Raw genomic sequence first — 26,112 nt, forward strand, 5'->3', positions numbered from 1 at the left:
CCGCCCATGAATGATTATACTCCATAGGTGTCATTTGACCCCAAAAAAAAAAACTCAATACAGTATTGTTGATTTTTCAGTATTCAGTTGGACATGTCCCTTCCCCTTTAGGTGTCATTTGACCCAAAAAAAAAAAACCTCACTAAAGTGGGAAGGATTTGTTTAAACATTTTATGGTTCCTTCTAGAAAGGGCTGCAAATGAATCAAACCGTCTAAGTCAAAATTCGACTCGAGTTTGATTCGATATCAAACTCGAGTCGATCTCAAATTAGTCAAATTGAACTCGAGTTTAAAAATATTAAACCCGTTAACTCGCGAGTTCAATTATATACATATATATATACATTTTTTATTTTAATAATAAAATTATATATATATTTCTAATATTTTATTATTTATTAAGAAAAATATTATATTATTTATTTTTTAAAAATAAAATAATTATTTTTTCGTCTCGTGAATTTGAGTCGAACTCGAGTTCGAATTTTAAATTGACAGCTTGTCGAGTTCGAATTAGATAAAATTAAGTCAAAATTTGACTCGATTAGGCAAAAATCCGACTCGACTCGACTCATTTGCAATCCTAGTCCTTTCCTTGTACTCAGCACACACAAAAATAAAATACGTAGCATACACCATTGGCAAGTAAAGGACCATTTCAAGCTCAAACATCCAAAAGTTGCTGATGATATTACTGATAATGTTTACAACTAAACAGCAAGAAGAAGATTAGATTAATCAAACAGTACAAAACGCAGAACTTTAAATTTTCAACATATGCATACGCTACGAAGGGGGTTTGAGTTATCCAATTTAAACAAAATACGATGAAGGAATGACTCATTGCTAGCCAGCTTGTCTCACTCATCCTCACTACTGCTTGTCTTCCACGACGTCAGATTCTTGAGCTTTTTCAGGGATAATCTCTGGACCAAATCCACGGAGCCTGCGTGATGATCTTAGGGGAACAGGTTTAGTCAAAGATTTGGCAACGCCTTTTCCCTTTTTTGATGAAGTTGCACCTTCATCCAGCTTTTTATCAAGTGCAACAGCTGATGAAAGATAGGAGAATCAGGGGGAAATGTAAACAAGGGAAAACTAGCAAAGTAATTTAAACTCGAATCCCTCAAGCTGGACAAATTAAACTTAGAATTCTCATAAAATTACTCTTTTTTGTTTTTTCTTCGAAAGGAAATAAGCATAATGACTCACCATGATCAGAGACTTGGGTGCTGGAGCTGGGTAGTTTCTTGCTGGATACTGCAACTAGAGCTTGTTCCTTTGGATTAGAATGTGCAGGTGGCTACAAGTAAATAGAGTTAATAAATCAAGTTATCTGCAGGCAAAGTTAATTTCCATCTTATGATACCGGAATTTTTTTGAAAAAAAAAAAAAGTACATTCCCTCTCAAGTTTAAATACTGATGCAAAGAACCCAAAAGACCTATATAAATACCACCCCCCCCCAAAACACACACACACACACACTCACTCATATACACTTAACTTTAACTCGGTGACCCTTCTAAGTGTTAGAAAGTTACCGCAGTGTGGGCCTTGAGCTCATGTCTCTTGTCTACTTCTTCTTCTTCTGATGAAGAATCATCTTCTGAGGATTCCCACTCATCTTCTGAGCTGGTATCAGCTAATTGTGCAGGATGAAAACCCTGCAACAGGTGTTTGTGTTTAGGCATGTAATATTGTTATTAGGATCCAACATTTGGATGGATTAAGCAACCGTAAGTGTAAACCTGCAGGAAATAGGAAAGTGCTTGAAGTTCAAACTCACAGGCTCATAGATGGAAATTTGCTTGCGTTTAGCAAAGGCCACATATCTCATCAGATCTTCCATTGTGAAAAATTTTTGGCCGATCACATTTGTGTAACACTGCATCAATGGAAAAAGAAATTAGTAATATAATTTCCCCGTAACTGTATCACAAGGCCCTCAAAAGAATTTCCACGCTTCCATGACGAGGCACAATAACCCATATAACTTCTGATTAGTAGGCACAATAACCCATATAATTTCATATTTATCATGTATCGAATTATCATAATAAAATAAGATAAAAGTTGCAAGAAATGGTTGAAGGTTTTAAGATCCTAATCAATAACTCTATAGTCCTATTTCTCTTCAACATTTATTAAAGAGCAGCAAATGATTTCAAATGATGCGCACATGTCTAGATGTATGTATGCACTCCAGATATATTTATCTTCCTTTAATGTTTTACGAACATTTACTTATACAAATTTTCTTGATTTGAACATTTATAGACTTGAGAGTGGAAGTGATCAATAGTCACTGAATTCAAGAAGACTATATAGACTTGTTTGTTTCTTCTTACAAAGTTGTTTATGGATTACTTAACAATATGAACATCGTAATGATTACTATTATCATACTGAGCACAATAATGAACTAGGTAACCGATCAAAATGGGTTTCGAAAGATTTAACTAATAAGATAAAGAAACAATTAGAAAAGAAGATTGAACTTGGCATGCAAATAAGTAAAGACATGTCTTTGTGTAGGTAAAATCACTAGTTCAACTCTTGGGGTAGATATAGATTAATATCTACCTACTCGGTTTCATAAACCGGTGGCCATTGAACCTGCTGGTTCTATCAACCCTGTGATTTCAGATTTTCCTTCCTTGTCAGATCCTATTTGAGATCCAGTGCGATTAAATTGTCGATTTTTCAATCGAGCCAAGTCATGTTTAATGGTGTATGCTTACATGTTGAACTTCTAACAGTGCCCCGATGAGTAAAAATATTCTGATTAAATTTTTTTTTTCGATTAAAGGCTTCATTCATTGATTGAAATGAACTTAGAAGATACATTTGGAATAAGCAAGAAAGCCAAATGAAAAGAAAAGGGTTTAGAACAGATTAAGAAAAAAAGTTCAACAAAGAGAGCATTTGCATAAGAATAATCCACAAATTTACAACCATCTCCACAACGCATTTAAAAGTTTGCCTAAATAAAAAATCATGTAAAATCTCCATTTTTTTACCCTTTTACGCTTTTTGTAAATTAAAAGAAGTGGTCGGTGTACATGCATCTAAAGATAAACAGTATATGTGTTTCACCCAAGAAAAAGAAACTGTTCATCATCACACGACATTGCACCTCTGCTTAAATTTAGCACGTTGATACGCATTACACATGTATATACCTTTACCACTTCCCCATTGCGTTTTTCATGATCAACAACTCTCCATCCTTCCGGTATTTGGGGCTCTTCATCAGTAGCACTAGCACTGGCGCTTGCTTGCTGATTTTTGGGTGGACGGAGCAAAACCATCTGAAATTTTCACTCAAGATCTCTGAAGGACCTCTCCTGGTATTGAAGTTGGATAATTGTAAACTAAAAAGGGTGGTGATAGGGGTGGTTTGAAGTAGTATTGAGCCAGTAAGGCAGTAAAGCTAAACCATCTTAAACGGTGGGCGTCATGAGCGTTACAAAACAACAGGTTGTTGAAGAAAAAGACAAGATATGATTCGAGAGATACATTAAAGGTAGGAGACGTGTTTTGCTTCTAAGCTTTGATGTGGTGAAGGAGTTCAAAGTGGAGAGCAATCCTACGAGATGAAGCTTGAAATGTGTCTTTTACTGGTGCAATTAACGTGGTGAGACAGATAGACATCACTAGGTCATCTTTTATGGTCATAAGTTAGTGGAAATCTTTTTTTTTTTTTGGGAGTTTGTTCTTGATTTTTCTCTTTGTTGGTATTTTTCTGGGGGTTGTTTCGGGCCAGAAGGAGCTTGCAGTCTAGATAGGAAACTCTGTATATGTTTTGCAGTTCATTGAGCAATAATTATTAGTCTTAGTTGTGAATAGTTAATGTTAATGATTTATTATATTTTGTTTATTTATGTGGATACAGTCACTTTTGTGAAACTATTTTAGTTTAAAGATTGAATATCATAATGCTCTTTTCATACTATTACTTCTTCAAAACTACTTAGCTGTGGAAGTAAATGTTTATAACAGCGAGCTTTTTTTTACCATATTTTGAGACATGATAATCCTATCAGTTCAAGTACTAATTAACTTTTTTTTTTCATTGGAGGCTGACATGCCATTAAACTGTAATAAGTAAATTTTAAGAGCTACAAATTGCTCTATAAGGATTTTTTTTTAATCATCAATATTTGAGTACTTTAAAAGCCAAAACTTATGTATGCATACCTCTAAAGATATAATAACCATTTTAGGAGAAAAAAAGTAAATAAGGATACTTAAGATATGGCAAACAATGCTACACCACATAATTCAGTCATGGACCATTATAAGGAAAAGAAACAAAGAAAATCTTTCGGGTAGTGTGCGTGTGTGTGTTTAGCAAATTGACTTCTTTTGCTTTTTTTTTCTACCCCTTAATGACTTTACAAGGAAAAAAAATTTCAAACTGAATTTCTTTTCATTTCTTTTTCCTTCTTAGACTTACCTTAATAGGAAAAACATTAAATGTGAGCAAACAATTAAGTACCCTTGACCTTTTTTTTTTTTTGGCATTTCAGTTCGTATCTAGAAATTTACTTTGATTTCTAAGAATTCATCCCAGTTTTGAAATTTTCATTTAATGCCTTCTAAATCCAGGTACGACAATGCCCCTTGGTTAAAAAGCTCGCTCCAAAGACCGGAAATTCAAAAATAAAAAATTATTGTACAGGTGCACAAAGGAAAACAAAATCTATTTGCAATTTATCCAATATTTACAATGGTTCTTTACATTTTCGTGGTAGCAGTTTCATACCAGAATTTCTCAGATAGGCTAAGGCTTTTTAGGAGATTTATATACTTGATATTATTTGCTAGAGAAATTTTGTTGGTTGGGAACTCTACCATTTCTAGTGTATTCATTGATGGGACATTATAACTTGTAATGTATACTATAAGATGCGCAAAAACAAGCAAATATATACGACCCATAACACTAAAGAACATGTTCATTTAACAAGCCTCTTCAATGCAACAAGGAAATGTTTACTTGCGATATAGTACAACACTAAATCCCCCTCTTCTTCTTTGTGGCACCGGTACTCCGATCTAGCTGCTGGAGGATTCTTGGATCCATGTTGAACGTCGATCAAAGTTGACGTCCTGCTTATTTATAGCTTCAGATCCTGCCGTAGGTCCAGTTGCTTCTGTACCAAGCAGAATCATTCGGTGATGAAGCAATGAGGGTACCTGCATGTGTGGTCTCTAGGATTTTGGTTGAGTACATATCAGACGTTCACTTCTGTGTATTAGCAAATGTTGTAGCCACAAAATAAAGATGCAGCTGAGAATAGATTATTTTTGAAAATGAAAACAATGGTTTTAACTCTTAATCAATACCCTACGGGAAAGAAAAATTAATTATAGAAAATCATGATAGGAAGAAAAAACCAAGAAAAAAAAAAGGAAACATCATAGCGTTAAATCAGGTGTATTGCCAAAATTTTTGACAATCCAGAGAATTTCATCTCTGATAATAATGAATACCTAAATATCAACGATGATAGCCCGGTTTTACCTAGACAGCAGTTACAAGAGTACTCAGCACTGAAACCTAAACAGCTCTCTGGATTTCTAGGATCTCTCAGAGCTGTATTTATGGACATAGACACGAGTATTTGGTGTGTAAATGATAAAGAGGCTAGTCGTTTGTTATAGGGCAAATTACACTTTACCCCCTTTAGTTTAGTATTTTTGTACATAGTCCCCTTATGATTTCAAAAACTATACATAATCCCCTCATGATTTGGATTAAAATGTCAAAATGATAGAATTTGCAAGTCATAACGGAGTCACCTAAAATGTCAAATATACTCCTATGTAAAGTTGAAAATTATTTATTAACCACGGGGGTTATGTATATATTTTGAAAATCATAAGGGGGTTATATGATAAAATATTAAATTATAAGGGAATTATATAGTAAAACACAAAACCATATAGGGTTAATGCGTCATGTATATTATATTTATGTATTTTGATCACTTTAACCATTTTAATTTTGGAAAAATCGGCAATTTAGTCCCTAAACTTTTTTTTCGTCGATTTAGTCCCTATATATTATTTATAGCCAATTTAATCCTTAAACTTATATTTCGATTCCAATCAAGGAGCTTAGCGGTGGCGCCACCGCAAAATTTCCATCAGCTTCCCAATCGAGCAACCCAGAAGGGGTATTTTAGATACTTCCGTTCTGGAGCCTTAACCAAAATAAACCGAAACAAAAGTCTCATGAGAAATACCCACCCAAAACCCAAAATGAAAACAAAAAATTTGTTGGACAAAAATTTCTTGCTCAGCTCTCAGAGAAGAGGGGTGGTGGCCTGGTGGCATAATTTCCATTACTGGGAATAGGAATTGGTGAAGTACAGTGAAGAAAAGACTGGCAAAAGAATCTGTGGCCTAAATATGGCAAAGCAGTGGAAAACACCATCTGTTTAGTTCCTCGGAAACCTCCTCAGTCCTCCAGGCCCACCCCAAACCAAGGCGAGCCCGCTTTCAGCATTATCTGTACCTACACTTGTCAACTACTCCCACTATTAAGCTATCTAGGATTCCCCGGTTGGATCCAAGAAGAAGAGCTGAAACCCTTTGCAAATTAAGAAGAAGAGGGACCAAAGGGAAGAGTAGTTTGTCTGCAGGAGGAAAAGGGACTTGACGTGACCAGAAGAGTTGATGTGTGCTGTATAGGAATGATTTTGATGCGTAAAAGTTGTTGCATGGGGTGGGAGTGGAGAAATTAATCGAATCGGAGCCTGATCAATTGGCAGCACAGGGTTAGCCTTCGGAAGATATTAATTAGTCCTGATTCAGTTCCTTTCCACTTTTGCGGTTTTGCCTGCTTCATCTCCATTCGAGTTTGATTTTTCGTTCTGGGCTTGCTACAAAGAGATGAAAGAGCACACAAAGAGATGAAGCTTGCAATGTGTCTTTTACTGGTGCAATTAAGCTGGTGACTGGTGAGATAGGCATCACTAGGTCATCTTTTATGGTCATAGGTTAGTGGAAATCTATTTTTTTTTTTTTTTTTGAGTTTGTTCTTGTTTATTCTGTTTGTTGGTATTTTTCTGGGGGTTGTTTCGGCCAGTAGGAGCTCTCAGTCCAAATGGGAAACTCTATATGGTTTTGTGGTTCATTGAGCAGTAATTATTGGTCTTAGTTGTAAATACTTAGTGTTAGTGATTTATTATATTTTGTTTCTTTATTGGATACAATCACTTCTCGAAGTACTTAATTTTGAAAATTGAATGTCATTATGACTAGTTATTTATATTTTATATCTTACTTTTCATACGATGACTTCTCCAAAAACTACCTATTTGTGGAATTAAATGTTCATAAGAGTGAGTTGCTTCCTCACCCCTTCCCCTCCTTTTGTGGTTCAAAGTTACCACATTTTGAGACATGATATTCCTATCAGTTCAAGTACTAATTACCATTTTTTTTTTTTTTTTTTGCATTGGAGGCTTGACAGGCCATTAAACAGCAATAATTAAAATTTCAGAGCTACAGATTTCTCTAAAGGATATTTTGTCATCAATCTTTGAGTATTTTAAAAGCCAAAACTTGTGTATGCATACCTCTAAAGAGAAATAACTCATTTGGCAGAAAAGAAAGTATATAAGGATACTTAGGATATGGTAACAACGCTACACCACATTACACAGTCAAACACCATTATAAAGAAAAAGAAAGAAAATCTTTCTTTCATGTATGTGTGTGTATGTGTTTGTATGTATATATATACGTAGGCATTAGGCATGTTAATGGATAGGATCTTATTCAGATCCAACACAGACCCAACGTGCTTGGGTAAGGTTTGGATTTAATTTTTCAAATCTAAATCCTATCCAAACCCAGACTCTGTAAAAAAGTTGTGGATCTGGGTAGAGTTTAATTTTTATGATTAATATCCAAATTCAAACACATATCAAATCCTATCCAGACCCATGTATATATAATTAAAATTATATATATTACCAAATTTATAAAATATTCTAATATTCTATGGTTGGATCAAATACAGTAAGATTTCATGATTGTTTTCTTTTTTTAATCTAATCCTAATTGTCATTGTAATTAGCACAAATTTTTTCAGAAAAAGAGAAAAAATAAAAAAAATAAATGAAAGATTGGACGTAGATATAGTTGAAGTTTTAAAAATAAATCAAATTAGTCAATAATAGTAATTTTTTGAGTTCATAATGTTGCATTCAACTTCTTGAATATTAATTTTGTTATTTGAAAATAAAAATTAGATGGTGTTTATATTTTTTGAAATCTATATATTTTTAATACGTTTTTATTTTAGTGTGTTTAGAAAAATACAATAGGTACCCATTGGGTACCTAGATCCAAAAGGGTTTGGATTTGGGTCCAACTAAATTTAATAGGTCTGGATTTAGATCAGAAGAATCCAACCTATATTCTACCCATGGACATGCCTATATATATGTATATTATGTGTGTGTCTTTAGCATACTGACTTTTTTCTTTCTTTTTTTTCGTCCCCCTTATCAAACAAACTTTAAAAGGAAAAAATTCAAACTGACTTCCTTTTTATTTCTTTTTCCTTCTTTAATAGGAAAAATGTTAAATGTGAGCAAACAAGTGCCCCTGACCCTTTTTTTTCCTCTTTCGCATTTAAGTTGGTATCCAGAAATTTACCTTGATTTCCAAGAATTCACCCCCGTTTTGACATTTTTATATAACGCCTTCTAAAAGCAGGTAGGAAAATTCGTCTTGTACTCATCACACATGAAAATAAAATACGTAGCATCCACCATTGGCAAGTAAAGGACCATTTCAAACTCAAACATCCAAAAGTTGCTGATGATATTAGAGATAATGTTTACAGCCAAACAGCAAGAAGAAGATTAAATTAGTCAAACAGTACAAAACGCAGAACTTTAAATTTTCAACATATGCATATGCTACGAAGGGGTTTGAGTTATCCAATTTAGACAAAATACGATGAAGGAATGACTCATTGCTAGCCAGCTTGTCTCACTCATCCTCACTGCTGCTTGTCTTCCACGACGTCAGATTCTTGAGCTTTTTCAGGGATAATCTCTGGACCAAATCCGCGGAGCCTGCGTGATGATCTTAGCGGAACAGGTTTAGTCAAAGATTTAGCGACGCCTTTTCCCTTTTTTGATGAAGTTGCACCTTCATCCAGCTTTTTATCAACTGCAACGGCTGATGAAAGATAGGAGAATCAGGGGGAAATGTAAACAAGGGAAAACTACCCAAGTAATTTAAATTTGAATCCCTCAAGCTGGACAAATTAAACTTAGAATTCACATAAAATTACTCTTTTTTGTTTTTTCTTCGAAAGGAAATAAGCATAATGACTCACCATGATCAGAGACTTGGGTGCTGGAGCTGGGTAGTTTCTTGCTGGATACTGCAACTGCAGCTTGTTCCTTTGGCTTAGAATGTGCAGGTGGCAACAAGTAAATAGAGTTAATAAATCAAGTTATCTGCAGGCAAGTTAATTTCCATCTTATGTTACACGAATTTTTTTTTTTTTTTAAAGTACATTGGCTCTCAAGTTTAAATACTGATGCAAAGAACCCAAAAGAGCTCCATAAATACCACACACACACTCATATACACTGAATTTAACTCGGTGACCCCTCTAAGTGTTAGAAAAGTTACACGTTCAGTGGGGGCCTTGAGCTCATCTCTCTTGTCTACTTCTTCTTCTGATGATGAAGAATCTGGATCCAAGGATTCCCACTCATCTTCTGAGCTGGTATGAGCTAATTGTGTAGGATGAAAACCCTGCACCACGTATTTGTGGTTACGCATGCAATATTGTTATTAAGATCCAACATTTGCTTGGCTTAAACAATCAGTAAGTGTAAACCTGCATGAAATAGGAAAGTGTTTGAAGTTCAAACTCACAGGCTTATAGATGGAAATTTGCTCGCGTTTAGCATAGGCCACATATCTCATCAGATCTTCCATTGTGAAAAATTTTTGGCCGATCACATTTGTGTAACACTGCATCAGTGGAAAAAGAAATTAGTAATATAATTTCCCCGTAACTGTATCACAAGGGCCTCAAAAGAATTTCCACGTTTCCATGACAAGGCACAATAACCCATATAATTTCATATTTATCATGTATCGAATTATCATAATAAAATAAGATAAAAGTTGCAGGAAATGGTAGAAGGTTTTAAGATCCTAATCAATAACTCTATAGTCCTGTTTCTCTTCAACATTTATTAAAGAGCAGCAAATGATTTCAAATGATGTGCACATGTCTAGATGTATGTATGCACTCCAGATATATTTAGCTTCCTTTAATGTTTTACGAACATTTACTTATGCAAATTTTCTTGATTTGAACATATATAGACTTGAGAGTGGAAGTGATCAATAGTCACTGAATTCAAGAAGACTATATAGACTTGTTTGTTTCTTCTTACAAAGTTGTTTATGGATTACTTAACAATATGAACATCGTAATGATTACTATTATCATACTGAGCACAATAATGAACTAGGTAACCGATCAAAATGGGTTTCTAAAGATTTAACTAATAAGATAAAGAAACAATTAGAAAAGAAGATTGAACTTGGCATGCAAATGAGTAAAGGCTTGTCTTTGTGTAGGTAAAATCACTAGTTAGTTCAACTCTTGGGGTAGATATAGATTAATATCTACCTACTCGGTTTCATAAACCGGTGGCCAATTGAACCTGCTGGTTCTATCAACCCTGTGATTTCAGATTTTCCTTCCTTGTCAGATCCGATTTGAGATCCAGTGCAATTAAATTGTCGATTTATCAATCGAGCCAAGTCATGTTTAATGGTGTATGCTTAATTGTTGAACTTCTCATAGTGCCCCGATGGGTAAAAATATTTCGATTAAAAGTTTTTTTTTTCGCGATTAAAAGGCTTCATTCATTGATTGAAATCAACTTCGAAGATACATTTGGAATAAGCAAGAAAGCCAAATGAAAAGAAAAGGGTTTAGAACAGATTTAGAAAAAAGTTCAATAAGGAGAGAATTTGCATAAGAATAATCCACAAATTTACTGCCATCTCCACAACTCGTTTAAAAGTTTGCCTAAATAAAAATCATGTAAAATCTCGAATTTTCTACCCTTTTTGTGCAATCATTTTCCATTCTTTTACGTTTTTTGTGAATTTAAAGAAGTGGTCGGTGTACATGCATCTAAAGAGAAACAGTTTATGTGTTTCACCCAAAAAATGGACCTGTTCATTATCACACAACATTATAGCTCTGCTCAAATTTAACACATTGATATGCATTACACATTTATATACCTTTACTACTTCCCCATTGCATTTTTCATGGTCGACAACTCTCCATCCTTCCGGTATTTGGGGCTCTTCATCAGTAGCACTAGTACTAGCGCTCGCTTGCTTATTTTTGCGCCGACGGAGCGAAACCATCTGAAATTTTCACTCAAGATCTCTGAAGGACCTCTCCTGGTTTTGAAGTTGGATTTGTGTAAACTAGAAAAGGTGGTGATAGGGGTGGTTTGAAGTAGTATTGAGCCAGTAAGGCAGTCAGTAAGGCAGTAAAGCTAAACCATCTTAAACGGTGGGCGTCATAAGCGTTACAAAACAACAGGTTGTTGAAGAAAAAGACAAGATATGATTCGAGAGATACATTAAAGGTAGTGGACGTGTTTTGCTTCTAAGCTTTGATGGGGTGAAGGAGTTCAAAGTGGAGAGCAATCCTAAGAGATGAAGCTTGAAATGTGTCTTTTACTGGTGCAACTAAGGTGGTGAAATAGATAGACATCACTAGGTCATCTTTTATGGTCATAGGTTAGTGGAAATCTACTTTTTTTTTTTTTTCAGTTTGTTCTTGTTTTTTCTCTTTGTTGGTATTTTTCTGGGGGTTGTTTCGGGCCGGAAGGAGCTCGCAGTCTAGATAGGAAACTCTGTATATGTTTTGCAGTTCATTGAGCAATAATTATTAGTCTTAGTTGTGAATAGTTAATGTTAATGATTTATTATATTTTGTTTATTTATGTGGATACAATCACTTTTCGAAACTACTTTAGTTTAAAGATTGAATATCATAATGCTAGTTTTTTATATTTTATATCTTTCTTTTCATACTATTACTTCTTCAAAACTACTTAGCTGTGGAATCAAATGTTCATAATAGCGAGCTTTTTTTTTCTTTTGGTTCAAAGTTACCGTATTTTGAGACATGATATTCCTATCAGTTCAAGTACAAATTAACTTTTTTTTTTTTTCATTGGAGGCTGACATGCCATTAAACCGTAATAATTAAATTTTGAGAGCTATAAATTGCTCTATAAGGATTTTTTTTTAATCATCAATATTTGAGTACTTTAAAAGCCAAAACTTATGTATGCATACCTCTAAGGGATAATTTCACAAACCTCCCCTGAAGTATCTGACACTTGCAGAGAGCTCCCCTCAAATTTTAGAAATTACACCTAATTTGCTATTTTGGTAATAAAATAGACCTATTAGGCTAGATTTTTTCCTCAAATACCCTAAATTACCCCTGTTCTATGAAAAAACAAAAGAAAACTAGTTTCTTCAACACTTTCTTCCAAATTTGCAATAACACCACCACCAAAACACTTCAAACTCCAATGCCAAATCTAATTATTTCCAAGCATGTGGCAAACTTACTAAGCAAATAGTTTGAACAGTTCAAGAATTTCAGCAGCTCCAAAAATCCCAACATTTGTCTTGTAATATTATCCCAGCCTAAATGTTTTTGAAAAATCAATTCTCCTTTGACAACCAACAGCTAAACTCATACTCTAAATTTCAATTTAATACCTAGCACTGTCGCAAAACAAATAATAATCTAACCTACCAGCACCAGTAGAATAATACTTCGACCTCCATAGAAATATATATTAACATTGTAAAATAGAGTAAAGCCATCCATAACAAAACAAGAACTAACAATATTAATCAAGTAAAGAAAATCAAATGGATTTATTAACATGCTATACAAGTTTTCAGGATAATAATCAACCTAACAATTCCCACTAATTCCTCCTCTTCCATGCTTCTTAGTTATCAATTACATTATTTCATTTCTTTGTCATCACTACAAACATATTCATTTCTTTTTAGTTGACAATAAAATCTGCTCCTGAAGGTAAACTAGTGCCATATTCATCAAGTAAATAGATATGGTTATGTTATGGTAGGTCATCATTAAGATAAACAGAGATGTAGATATAAAGAAAAAGTAAGAGGAAAGGAAAGGCAAAGAGACAATAAGAGAAAGGAAGAAAGAATGGTTGCTTACAAGAGTGAGAGAAAAGAAGAAAAAAGGAATGACGGTTGGTGGAGAATGGAAGAGGTAGGGGTTCTTTTTCTTTTTTCTTTTTCTTGGTTTTATTTAACCCTTGCATCATATTGTGAATTATCTATTAAGTGAAGGACATTATAGTCATATTATCACATCAAGGGAGGTTAGTGTAATTTCTTAAACCGGAAGGGAGTTGAGTGAAATTGTAAAAAATCTCAAGGGAGGTTTGTGAAATTATCCCTACCTCTAAAGAGAAATAACCCATTTAGGAGAAAAAAGTAAATAAGGATACTTAAAATATGGTAAATAACGCTACACCACATAATACAGTCATGCACCATTATAAGGAAAAGAGATAAAAAAAAAAAAAAAAAAAATCATTCGTGTAGTGTGTGTGTGTGTAGACTCACGTATATTATATGTGTGCGAATTTACCAAATTGACTTCTTTTGCTTTTTTTTTTTCTACCCCTTATTGACTTTACAAGGAAAAAAATTCAAACTGAATTTCTTTTTATTTCTTTTTCCTTCTCAGACTAACCTTAATAGGAAAAACATTAAATGTGAGCAAACAAGTCCCCTAACCTTTTTTCTTTTTTTTTTTTTTTTCATTTCAGTTGATATCTAGAAATTTACTTTGATTTCTAAGAATTCATCCCAGTTTTGAAATTTTCATTTAATGCCTTCTAAATCTCGGTACGAAATTGCCCCTTAGTTAAAAAAGCTCGCTCCAAAGACTAGAGATTCAAAAATAAGAAATTGTAGTACAAATGTGCAAAGGAAAACAAAATCTATTTGCAACTTATCATGGGATTTTCCAATTTTTACAATGGTTCTTTATATTTTTATGGTAGCAGTTTAATACCAGAATTTCTCACACGGGTTAAGGCTTTTTGGGAGATTTATATTCTTGATTTTGTGCTAAAGAAATTTTGTTGGTTGGGAACTCTACCATTTCTAGTGTACTCATTGATGGGACATTATAACTTGTAATGTATACTATAAGATGCGCAAAAACAAGTAAATATAAGGAACATGTTCATTTAACAAGCCTCTTCGATACAAGGAAATGTTTACTTGCGATATAGTACAAAACTAAGTCCCTAGATAATAAAAAAATCTCTCCTACCAAACTATTCTATTTACATTCGAAGCTACAAAGTTATATAATCTCCGAGACAAAGAAATTGAAAATTTCTCCTACTCCTCTACTTTATACTTCACTCCCCCTCTTCTTCTTTGTGGCACCGGTACTCCGATCTAGCTGCCGGAGGATTCTTGGATCCATGTTGAACGTCAATCAAAGTTGACGTCCAGCTTATTTATAGCTTCAGATCCTGCCGTAGGTCCAGTTGCTTCTGTACCGCCTAGACCAAGCAGAATCATTCGGTGATGAAACAATGAGGGTACCTGCATGTGTGGTCTCTAGGATTTTGGTTGAGTGCATATCAGACGTTAACTTCTGTGCATGGTTCGCCGTTGCCGGTCGCGGTCGCATCGCAGTTCCGATTGTTCCACATTCGTCGCGGCATATCGATTGAATATCGAATAATATGCACATTATAGCACATGAAAGTTTTCAAAAATTTTGTAAAAATTACTAAAATTAGAAAATACCAAAAAAGCCACAATTTAAAAAAAATTCGAGTCGACTCCAAGTTTACTCGAATATATTGGCTGATATCATGCATCACGGATTCGAATCAGCCAATATCGGCCGAGCCAGAGCGAGCCATCGCGAATATGGTAATATCAACGATTCGGGAATCGGTATCGTATCGATCCTCTCAGTTCCGGTTACGATTCGATCGATACGTATCGGTATCGGCCGATATTGCAAACCATGCTTCTGTGTATTAGCAAATGTTGCAGCCACAAAATAAAGATGCAGCTGAGCATAGATTATTTTTGAAAAAGAAAACAGTGGTCTTAACTCTTAATCAATACCCTACGGGAAAGGAAAAATAATTATAGGAAATCCTGATTGGAAGGACAAAACAAAGAATATAAAAAGAAATATCATAGCGCTAAATCAGGTGTATTGCCAAAAATTTTGACAGGCCTAGATGGAGAATTTCTTCTCTGATAATAATGAATACCTAAATATGAACGATGATCGCCCAGTTTTACCTAGACAGCAGCTCCAAGAGGACTCAGCACTGAAACCTAAACAGCTCTCTGGGTTTCTAGGATCTCTCAAAGCAGGCATGTCTTTTTTGTTATACACATTACGTGCCAAATGTTAGGCCAAGGGGACGTCTCGAGGACGAAGGGCTTTAACGTGTACAGACAACGTTTTATTATGAGGCTGTGTTCACACTAGCTGCATTCCCAGTGAAGCGTCCTTGTTTGACTAGTACAGTGGATTCTATGGGCAGTGCTCATTTAGGAATCAAGATTTTTTTTTTTTTTTCGAGAATGGCAGGTATATACCAAAGATGTTATAAAGAACATTCCGATTGTGACATGCAGTACTTTCTATCAATTTTCAAAGTTGGCAAATGTTTGAAGATTTCGCATATTTGGCAAATCAATAGACTATTTGTTGAGTTTTAAATAATCCATGAAGAATTAAGGCATATAACATTGGCTTGAAACTAATGGAGCAATAACGAGAATCATAAGAAATTATGATTCATATAAATTTAAGCAATTTCAATTCTAATGACAATAGTTATAGCAAATGGGTAGACAGTACGAGTTAAATAGAAGCGCATATGTTTCAACAATATGATGGTTGTATATTCTAAGATTGAGTTCACTTGTGAAAAATCTTTTTATTGACTTACAAGCCAATTTATTAATTAACATCAAAAGAAAACTAGCAAATCAAAGCGTATAGTGACACTGTGGAAGGTGAAGGAGATTCTTTTATAAGGAAGAAAGGAAAAAGTGAAGGAGATAGAGGATGTGCAAGCACTTACACTGGAAACATTTTCTAAATTACAGTCAAAACGGTATCTGGCTTCAACCCCTCATGCCAGTCAACATAAAGGAGCTGGGGCAGACAGCGAAAATGTTTCTTGAATACAACGATTCATGTTTATAGGATTAGAACAACAAGACCACCCAAAAGTATGCAAAATTCCAACAAACACAAGATGCTCAATTCATTACTAGCACGAGTCATCACTGTACATGGAAAAAGAGACAAGAGCTAACACTTTTTCACATGGGTCACCAAAGCCTGCTAAGACTTGGGTGAAGATTAAAGAAAGGAAGAGAAGAATGTCACATTGTACCAATAGGCACACTTCACAGAAGTTCTCAAAATCCTTTTATCGGAAAATTTTACTGTGCTGTTTGATTGTCCGCGTTGTTATGCCGTTCTGTGGTTGCAAGAGAAAACACCATAATACATGCATCTCAAAGCAACATCAGTATTATTTCCATTGGAATAAGTAAGTTGAGACCCCAGTGATGATTTTGCATGATGTCCAAACACCGCAGTTTAATTGCATTCTTCATCAGAAGCCCCATTTCCCAGGATAAGTTGCGTGTTTTTTTGGAGGTGAAGCCAAGCCAAGCTCTTTACGTTGCTCCTCATCTGGTTTTTCATTTAGAAATCCAGTTCCCAGAAAGTGCATCATTGCTGATGCATCCTCAAGGTTCTTCCGCAAATTGAAAGATGTGGACATGTATAGTTTTGAAGGTGTCTTTTTCAGCTTTTTTGTCGGCACAGCATCCAGATTTGCAGCTTTTAGAAACCGCTCTGTTGCAGCCTCCCAAGAAAGCTCATGTAGTTGCTCGTCAGTTAATGGAGAAGGCTCATCATTTAATGCTTTCTTTGTAGCTTCGACAAATCCTTTAGGATTATCATATGTTTTGCAGTTTGGGAACTGCATGAAGAAGTCATTCGAAGGATGATTGGCACAGACAACTGTTTTGCCCATTGCTAAAGCTTCAGCTGTGGTTGTGCAGACCACGTCTGTTGTGCTTGGATTCAAGAATACCTTGTGGCTGGAATAAGAAAAGAGCACTTCAGTTCATACATAATCTAATTCTTGCTGATGCTGAATAAAATAAACCATATTTCTCGCGAAAAGCTTTACCTTTTGCCTTAAATATTATCTTTCCTAGAAAGTTAGCTAGCTAATTATAGCATCGAGATTTTTCAGAACAATGTATGGGTCAAGATGAAAAATAGGTCCAGGTGCATGTTCTTCTTATGTTATTCTTCTCCTATTCAAGATGCACGTGCACAGTCAAACCCATATTTTGTACAGTAAAATGAAATTGAAAGCTCACACAAGAAGATTAAGCTTTATATGGGCTAATCTACATGAATGCTCTTCCAGGAAACCAGATGAACTAAAAAAGTATCTGCACTTGAGACATGTTCTAAGATGATTCTTCTTCTCTTCAAACCATCTTTATGCTTTACATGCAAGCACGATTCATATGAAATAACTTCTGAGTCTTCTAATTTAATTTTAGCAAGTAATTCATAAATGGCAACGTTTGGGATTGAGATTTAGAAGGAAGTGAGAACCAACCTAAAAGGTATTACCACTTAACACATTTATTTACCAAAATAAATTCCATATAAGAGGCAAGACCATATTCACATAAAAGATAATTTAATGTTGTTACACATTGGGTACCCATTCCTTGCCAATACTCTTAGAACAGTAACAGCAACAGTATCAAATATATGAAATTTTTTCTGTTTGGTCTCTGATAATGCCTATAAACATTTCCTAAGACACAAAATGATCCACCAAGATGAGTAAAACTTTTTCAGTGAAACCAACAGATACTTTTTAATATTTCTACTTGCTTAAATAAACTTGAAAGGTTTTAGTAATTCATTTTACTATACATCCTGCATTCCACATTCTGAAGTCATAATCAGTTCCATTATTGTAGAGTTCTGGCTCATAAGTGTTTAACTGCAGGACTTGCAACAAAGATCATAGAGCAGTTTTAGAGTTCCAATTAAATGCAAAAATTTGATATAGAACTCTCATCCCTCAAAAACATAGACACGCTAGTGTTAGTCTGCAGGCAAAAAAAGTGGTGTATAAGAAAGGTTAGTGAGTTAAAATTGAAAAAAAAAAAGATAAAAGAAAAGAAGAAAAAGAAGAAGAAGAAGAAGAAGTAGGAGAAGATACTACAGGAAAGTAAGTGGGGTCAAGGGCTCACTCATGAAACAAAGGATCAGCATGATCACGACCAGGGTGAACCCTAACTGCTAACTCTAGCTTCCTGGCACTTTCTTGAACTGCAGCTGAATCCTCTCCATTACCATATAAGTCAACCTCAAGACCAGCTAATTCTTTCTGATGATCACGGAGAAGTTTCAGAAGCTCCTTGTAGCCTTTATTCCAAACCATCTTCCCAATGTAGTAGGCACCCTTGGTGAAGGCCTTGTCTCCATTCTGCAGTTGTTCTTTCTTTTTCTTGCCAATTTCAAGGAACTTTGGGTTGACCCCATGGACATTACAGATGATAGATTGAGGTAATTCCTGGGTGGCAGCAGATAACCTGATCACCTGCCATTTTAAGACAAGTACTTTTACTAAGTATACAGTCAACAAATTCAGTATTTATACTCTGATTAACAACACAAGAAAATTTATAGAAATCACAAAAAGAAATGGACCCTGATAAAGGATGGGGATAGGATGGGAGTCTGTCCCCATCAGAAGCAATATATAGGTTTTTCACAAACAAACAATTATCACAAAACCCCGTACCCTGTGACAGTATATGCCAACAACCCAATTATTAATTTGTTTCACGAGAAATGCTTCAAAGGAATTCTTCTCTCTCTTCACATATTCCAAGTAATTGGTATGAACAACTCCAATAACTAGGCGGAATTTTTTTTTCCATCTCTTCCCATGATGATACCATGTAAGATGCTCAGGCTCCTCAAGAACTGCTATATCAGCCTCTTCATCTGGAATGACTTCTGTAATATCCCCTAACGCAAGAATGCTCCTTTTTTCTAGAGAGAACTGCAAAGCAAGAGCAAATTTCTTAGGCTACTGATGTTACACAAGCATGTAGTGAAGATGACTAAGCATAAACTTACCTCAGACAGAATCTTTAAATAGTCATGTGAATGGTTCAAAGATAAAGACAGAGCAGTCTAGGATGGATATGAAAGCCATAAGTAGTTCCCAAGTTGATCAAATGGAAATGCTTCTATTCGGTTTCAAGAAATAAGTGTATCAACATTAAATACTTCCTAATGTCACGGGAAGTACTTCACATTTTCAGTGTTATCCAGGTAGGACACCAGAGACCCAATAGAATTAACCAAGGATAGGAGTGAAACCTACAAATCTTCGGAACATATCTTCAGCGAGTAAACAGGTAAAACATCAGAATCTCTTTTTTGACAACCTTGTTGTATATCTCAAAAAATCTCACCATTGCTAGAACTATAATTGAATTCAACAGATGCCAATACATTGTATGCACTCTGGATAAGTTATGAAGGTGTATCTGAAGAGGAAGAGGGTCTACAACCTAGAGGCCATGAGTTGACTAAACACTACAGTAGCCTCCTTTGTACATTTCATCATACACTGAATGGACACTTTATGTATCAGACTGCACAAATTAACATTTACTAAGCATTTGCTCAACATGGAGTTCTACGTAAACTTGAAATTTTCCTCACAACAAAGCCTGATTAGAGAGGTGCATTTTGGCTTCCCATTGGAAGAAGAGGGTAACATTCTATCCATCCGCCTTGAGCTTTCCCAGGGACACAAGTCAAAGTACAAATGGCAAGACCAAAAACAAACCCTCTATCAAATCCATTCTAGTTGAAGGACATAACCCAAGTTGTTAATCAGGGGAATTCAGTATCCAACCACCATGCCATTCTTTGCGATGATCATAAAATTTTTTTAAATCCCAAAAAAGCAAAACAAGAAACAAACACTTTTCCACCATTGTGGAACTTCAAGTGAGAAACTCCACAATGCTGCCATTATTATTCGTTGTTCATGCTCAACATATTCACAGGAGGAAAAATCCATTAGCAGGAAAAGGATAAGTACACTGAAGATAGCAGTTGAGATGAAAACTTTTGATCCAAGTTTAGCATTTTAGGTATCATTGAATTACATCATAAGACTTCAAAAAGTATATAAAGAAACTGAGACATGACAGAATTAAGTATTTATACAAAACTCTTTAATTTGGGCTTCAAATCCAAGCCAGACGTCATATTACTTATAAGAGAAACAGAAAAAGAAAACAAAGAAGAATGCTACGTAATTAAATACCAAAAATAGAGAAGAAAATCATCAGTTGGTTTCTCAAATTGATTTGTCTGTTTGAATGTTATCTTTTCTAGAACTCTTCCTTTTATGCCAAATGACCAGACAAAAAAAATTTTCCTTCCAAGATTCATAGCAAAGCCAACAAGGAGAAAATAGTCTAGAATTCTCCGAACTGCTAAGCAAAGATGCAATCTTTTGCCATTGCACTGAAATTGTAGTCGCATATGCACAAAGTCCCAGTACAGATGAGTATATCAGTACCTAGTATCATCAGAAATGAAGATATTCAAAAACACTCATACTGAATATTAGCATATAGACAACCAGATGTTTCATCCAAAAAACATGCCACGGCTGCTTGCTGAGTGCTTTTGATAAATTAACATGCAAACATTCTCGCTGAAGTTTTAAGTTAAGAAACTGTGACTACCTTGCCTGGATAAAAACGTATATTAAGAAGTGATGTGAATCCAGTCCTGTCTTCAAGCCACTGGCGAACATATTTCTCTTGTTCTGCAGGCGAATCATATGTAATATTGTCAGGATACACATGTTTTTGATCCTTGAGAGACAGCCAAGGAATCACCAAGGTGACCTTTCTCCCCTCATCTTTTGCCAGATATGCAGCTCTGAAAAGAGGGTTGACGGAAGTTCCAGTTAACCAAGGAAGACTTGCAGTAGTAAATATTGCGATATGCTGCTGCTTCTTTTCCATCTTCTCATCAGATAGAAATACCACAATGAATTGACCTTGTACCGACTCAAAAGGTTGAGAAGGATCTTGAACTCAAATTCTGAACTGCATGTACACGTTACAGTCAAAATATCAACAAACACTGTCAAATACATATGTTTTCCTAGTTTGCAATAATTAATCTAACCTAAAGCAAATACAAATACAAATCAAGAAAGAATCAAGAAACTGCATTAATCATGAAAATCAAGAATCAACTCCCTACGGAAGAAATAGAACACATCAATTTTGACCACATACACGCTAAACAGAGAAGAAAATGTATATAACGATCACAGAAAATCAACTTTCAGATTATTTCCGATAATATACCTTTTCCCAGGTTGACAAAACAGGTAAACAGAATTCTATAAAGCAAAGAAACCCCCAAAGACCAAGCTTGAAATTCATTGCTTTAAGCATATACAAACTACTCCACACACCAAGATTATAAACCCCGCATATAAGGAAAAAAATCCCTTGATTTTGCCAACATGATCCCTAATATTATCCGTTAAAATTACCCAAATGACAATAACTTTCCATCCTGCCAATTTGCAAGAAGCTAAATAAATCCAAACATGGCTCAGAAGTCTATGTGGGATTCACTTAGAATCAACCTCAAGAAAATATAGTCAAATAAAAACGTAAGCAAAGAAGCATAAGTAAAAGCAAACAAAAAAATAAAAAGGGACAAAATAAAATACACATTTTTTGGGATTCCTTGCCTATTTCCTCCCCCAGCAAGCCAACTGGGGTTGACGAAATCAGAAGTTATGCAGTTTCTTGCAAGAAATATAAAATAAAAACAACAAAAATGAAAAACAACGAAATTTGTTGGTTTAGTGATTGAAAATAAAGGTGAAATTCGTTTCTGTACTGTTATGGAGCTAAAACGAGCTGCAAGCCTGTAACCGTAATGGAAGATTCCAGGCATCAATTGGTATTTCCCATTATAAGTATTCGATTCGGATTTTATTTTAATAATTTTGTAATTAGGTACATTTATCGTTGAATACCAGAATGTGATCTTAGTACCTGGTGGCCGGAGACGAGGAAGCACGCGCTAAGAGGAGAACGGTAGTTTCCTCGAAGCGAATGCACAATTGACTCTCTGGTTGGAATCGTTTGTTCTTTGATATGTCGGCTGAATTGGTTGGACGTACTTGCGGCGCTGGAGATTGGGGTCCACGCACTGTTTTGATTGGTTAGACTATCACGTAACAGAGTCAAAAAGGCCTGCAAGTCCAGGGGACCATTGCTTCCGTCAATTCCAGGTATAAGCTGAGCTCACCTTACAATCTTACATTGCACACCCACGCGTGTGCAAATTAATATATATACATATATATATAGAGAGAGAGAGAGAGAGAAGAAAAATAATGAGCAAGTATTAAAAGTTTTTATTAGATTGTTTGAATTTCTTTGACAAAATAATTTTGTATTAGTAATTATAATACTTAGAAGTGGTTATGTCGAAAATATATGCTTAAATAGTTAAAGTTAAAAAAAAACTCATGGGTAATTATCTTAACGACATGTGGATAGGTAGGTTAAAAAAATAATTTTCAAAAGAGTTAAAATGAAAGTTCATAAAATGACAACATATGTTTACCCTAATGTTTATGGGGTAATTATCTTGATAACATGTGTATAGGTAGTCAAAGAAAAAATAATTTTCATAAGAGTTAAAATGGAAGTTTATAAAATGACAACAAATAATTTTAATTTTTATCCTAACCCCATTATACATAGTATAGATTTCAATCAATGACTTGGATCTACCATGAATTTGTGTTAATTAAACTTTCAAAAAATTTATATAAAACACGTATGTATGTAAACTTTTACTTTTATATATATACACACACATTGTAATTTGTATATTTTAAAGATATTCATACTAATTCAGCTAACCGTAGAGGTAGGATATAAACTTTAGACTTATTATACTTCAAGAATGGAGTAATATTTTAAAATTTGAAATTGTACGGTACTACAGGAGATTTCAATTCTTAACAAAAGGAGAAAGAGAAAAGAGAGGATTGGAGAATCGAACCAATTACTATTGTTACTATTAGTAATATTCCAAATTTTATAACTGGTATTCTTTTAAGGGAGATTCTAATTTTGACAATGAGAAATGAGAGGTTCAAGAATCCAACCAAAGACTACAGTTTATACTCTTTTTTTTTTAAACACCCAACTAAATTTGGTATTGGCCAATGTCTCTTTGAATACTCTTTTAGGATGATTTTTTTTTTTTTTTTGTCAAAAATAGTCTTTTAGGATGATGAAAGGTAAAATTTTGAGGGTCAAATCAAGAGTCTCACCTGCTCAATTGAGACAGCTTTGAATAGTTAAATATTAGTAAGAATTTTCTACACCACAACAACAACACTTTTTTTTTAACATATAAATTTTTAATTTTTTAAAATCCTTTATGAAAAAAAAGGACAAAAAGCCCAAAAATATATTAAGTCCAAAACATTAACAAGCCCACAAAGTTCTGGCCCAAATATAGATCAACCCGCTTCCAGTCATAAACACGGGCCCAGATTTAATTTACCGAATCGGGTTGGTGATGCACCCGCAAGACGTAATACGGGTTTTTTGAATGTCTGGTAGAATCCAACGTTCTCGTTCAGCGGCTTTGCAATGCAGAGGGGCATAAATCTGCTCACTGATTAGTTGGAGGCCGTTGTCGTTCCAACCCTCCAACAATTTGACCTTTCTCTCTTCTCCAAATTCAATAATATCTTGCATGACTGAAAATTACCAGGTAATCTTCAGAATTGTGTCAGTTTTCTTTAGAATTTCGTTTCCTTTCTTGTTTGACGGTTGGAAAATGTCAGAATTGTAATTTTCATTGATCAAATAATAGTTTTCTGCCATTTGTTTACTTTTAATAGCAGATAAAGAAAAAAGCTGAGATTTTGATCATTGTAGTGATAGAATTTCCCAGTATACACGTATATTTGTGCGTGTTTTTTTTTTTTTTTTTTTTTTTAATAGAGAACGGGTACGGAGATGTTGAGGATCGAACAATCGTGCTAAGCCAGTGAAAAATACTTCTTAACCACTGGATATATTGGATTTTTAACACTGATTATTACTTCATGGCTATTTAGTCACAATTTTTTTTTTTCTATAGGTTCTTGAAGAAATATTAGCTACATTCTTCTGTTGTGTACTGAAAATTTTAGCTTTGGCACTGAAAAATGCTGATGGGTCACGCTGAGAGGTTGCCAAACTTGGGTTCATCAAAAGATTTGCTGCTTGCTGACCCTGTATCTGAATTTGATGGGGATGAAGAAGCAGCTGAGATACCAGAAACACCTACGAATATACTGTGCGTAGCCTCTTTTGAAGAACTTGCTACGAAGATTGTTCAGTATGAAGTGATTATATGGGTATTGATATCTGCGTTGCTGGTTTTAGCTTGGGGTGTTGGAATTCTTATGTTGATCTACCTCCCATATAAAAGATATGTGCTTAAGAAGGATATAGCATCTCGCAAACTTTATGTTACACCTAATGAAATCGTTTATAAGGTATTGCTAGATCACATCTTTGGTTGTCTTTAAGTTGACTACACTTTCCTGATAATACTAAGTATGGGTTTTTATTGTGCTTTGCTGAATATAAAGGTATCAAGACCTTCATTTATTCCTTTTTGGGGAGAGATAAGTATTGAAAAGCGTGTGCCTCTGCATTTAGTGATCGATATTATCATTGAACAAGGTATCTCTTTGAAATTCTTACTGGTTTTTTTGGTTCTTTGTGTTTTCATTTTTGAACTTTGAATATCAACTTATTCTTTTTGCTCTTTTCACTTTCCAATTATCCAATTTTCAGAACATGTAGGCATTCAGATTGCCTGCTTACTAACTTCTTTCTAGAATGAGAAAATTTATGCTATGAAACTTGCAAATTTGGGGTTGGGTGTTGATATAAATAACTCGTTTTTGTTGCTTGCTAATGATCGAATATGATGCAAATTGCCTTGGCAACTTCATTGTTCTGTCTGACTGTTACTCAATAAAGGTCATGCCAATTGCCTAGACTTACATCTGCTGACCTTCCAAGAAGCCTTGAAGGCAAAATGTATGAGATATTTTGCAGAAATTTCACATGAGAAATGATATTTCAAAAATGACTAGCTCTAGCCACTTGCGTTGTAGTTACTCTTTTGCTCGTCGTAGACTTACTGTCTCTGAAGATGATATTTTTGGTTGGCAGTATTGCACTTAGTAGCTTAAACAAAATAGACAATCATTTTTTTTTTTTCAGTTTGTTGAAGTATTGCAATGAGAAAATATGTGCAGAAAAGGGGAGACAAGACTTATGAACTCTAGGAGATTCGACTACATAGAAATGGAGAAATGATCTAGTGAGTCACCAATTAGTTAATGCTCTAGATGAGAAGATAAATCAATAGGTAACAGGAGCCGTTATGTTACTTGCCGGCAATGTCCATATACGTCCATGATTAGAGCTTTCCTCGTGTCAAAACAACATCCACACAACAGACTTATGTTGTTACAAAGTTGGAACATCTGTATCTGTGGGCAGGATATCACACAAAATCTTATTTGTTTTACTGAATTTGACATGGATATCTATGTTTTTGCTTGTTATGACCGATAGTATGCTCTTGGCCTATCAGTTTTGATAACTGTTGTTGTCTTTTTATCTCTTGAGGTGTATAGGTTGCTTGCAATCTAGGTATGGGATCCATACCTTTAGAGTTGAAAGTGTAGCACGTGGAAGAATATATATATACTAGCATGATTCTGGCCGTGCATTGCACGGCCTACCCAC

General features: G+C 34.7%; 4 protein-coding genes across 8 annotated transcripts; 1 reads left to right on the forward strand and 3 right to left on the reverse strand.

Annotated features, from left to right (window-relative positions):
- Positions 1–712: 712 nt before the first annotated feature.
- On the reverse strand, positions 713–3,535 carry LOC113729732 (uncharacterized). The gene is made up of 5 exons (XM_027253980.2): positions 3,186–3,535; positions 1,790–1,888; positions 1,545–1,667; positions 1,214–1,304; positions 713–1,053 (listed from the first exon to the last, which is right to left on the reverse strand). The coding sequence occupies exons 1-5, from the start codon at positions 3,312–3,314 to the stop codon at positions 875–877; spliced, it is 621 nt and encodes a 206-aa protein (XP_027109781.1). The 5' UTR covers positions 3,315–3,535; the 3' UTR covers positions 713–874.
- Positions 3,536–8,833: 5,298 nt separating this feature from the next.
- LOC113729703 (uncharacterized) lies at positions 8,834–11,618 on the reverse strand. The gene is made up of 5 exons (XM_027253954.2): positions 11,320–11,618; positions 9,925–10,023; positions 9,676–9,801; positions 9,374–9,446; positions 8,834–9,213 (listed from the first exon to the last, which is right to left on the reverse strand). The coding sequence occupies exons 1-5, from the start codon at positions 11,446–11,448 to the stop codon at positions 9,032–9,034; spliced, it is 609 nt and encodes a 202-aa protein (XP_027109755.1). The 5' UTR covers positions 11,449–11,618; the 3' UTR covers positions 8,834–9,031.
- A 4,613-nt stretch (positions 11,619–16,231) lies between these two features.
- LOC113733135 (digalactosyldiacylglycerol synthase 2, chloroplastic) lies at positions 16,232–22,564 on the reverse strand. 5 transcript variants are annotated; one of them, XM_027259309.2, is made up of 5 exons: positions 22,327–22,564; positions 20,986–21,354; positions 19,011–19,274; positions 18,457–18,806; positions 16,232–17,271 (listed from the first exon to the last, which is right to left on the reverse strand). In XM_027259309.2, exons 2-5 carry the CDS (start codon positions 21,268–21,270, stop codon positions 16,779–16,781), a joined length of 1,392 nt encoding a protein of 463 aa, XP_027115110.1. In that variant the 5' UTR covers positions 21,271–21,354; positions 22,327–22,564; the 3' UTR covers positions 16,232–16,778. The 5 variants fall into 5 exon arrangements, with proteins under 5 accessions (XP_027115110.1, XP_027115111.1, XP_027115112.1 ...); XM_027259310.2 differs by lacking the exon at positions 22,327–22,564 and adding an exon at positions 22,017–22,278; XM_027259311.2 differs by lacking the exon at positions 22,327–22,564 and adding an exon at positions 21,996–22,278.
- A 1,312-nt stretch (positions 22,565–23,876) lies between these two features.
- LOC140036466 (uncharacterized) lies at positions 23,877–26,077 on the forward strand. The gene is made up of 4 exons (XM_072077898.1): positions 23,877–24,070; positions 24,443–24,842; positions 24,939–25,032; positions 26,001–26,077. The coding sequence occupies exons 2-4, from the start codon at positions 24,510–24,512 to the stop codon at positions 26,075–26,077; spliced, it is 504 nt and encodes a 167-aa protein (XP_071933999.1). The 5' UTR covers positions 23,877–24,070; positions 24,443–24,509.
- The last annotated feature ends 35 nt before the right edge of the window (positions 26,078–26,112 follow it).

The sequence above is a fragment of the Coffea arabica genome, chromosome 2e (genome assembly GCF_036785885.1).
Source record: "Coffea arabica cultivar ET-39 chromosome 2e, Coffea Arabica ET-39 HiFi, whole genome shotgun sequence".
Classification (NCBI taxonomy): Eukaryota; Viridiplantae; Streptophyta; class Magnoliopsida; order Gentianales; family Rubiaceae; genus Coffea; species Coffea arabica.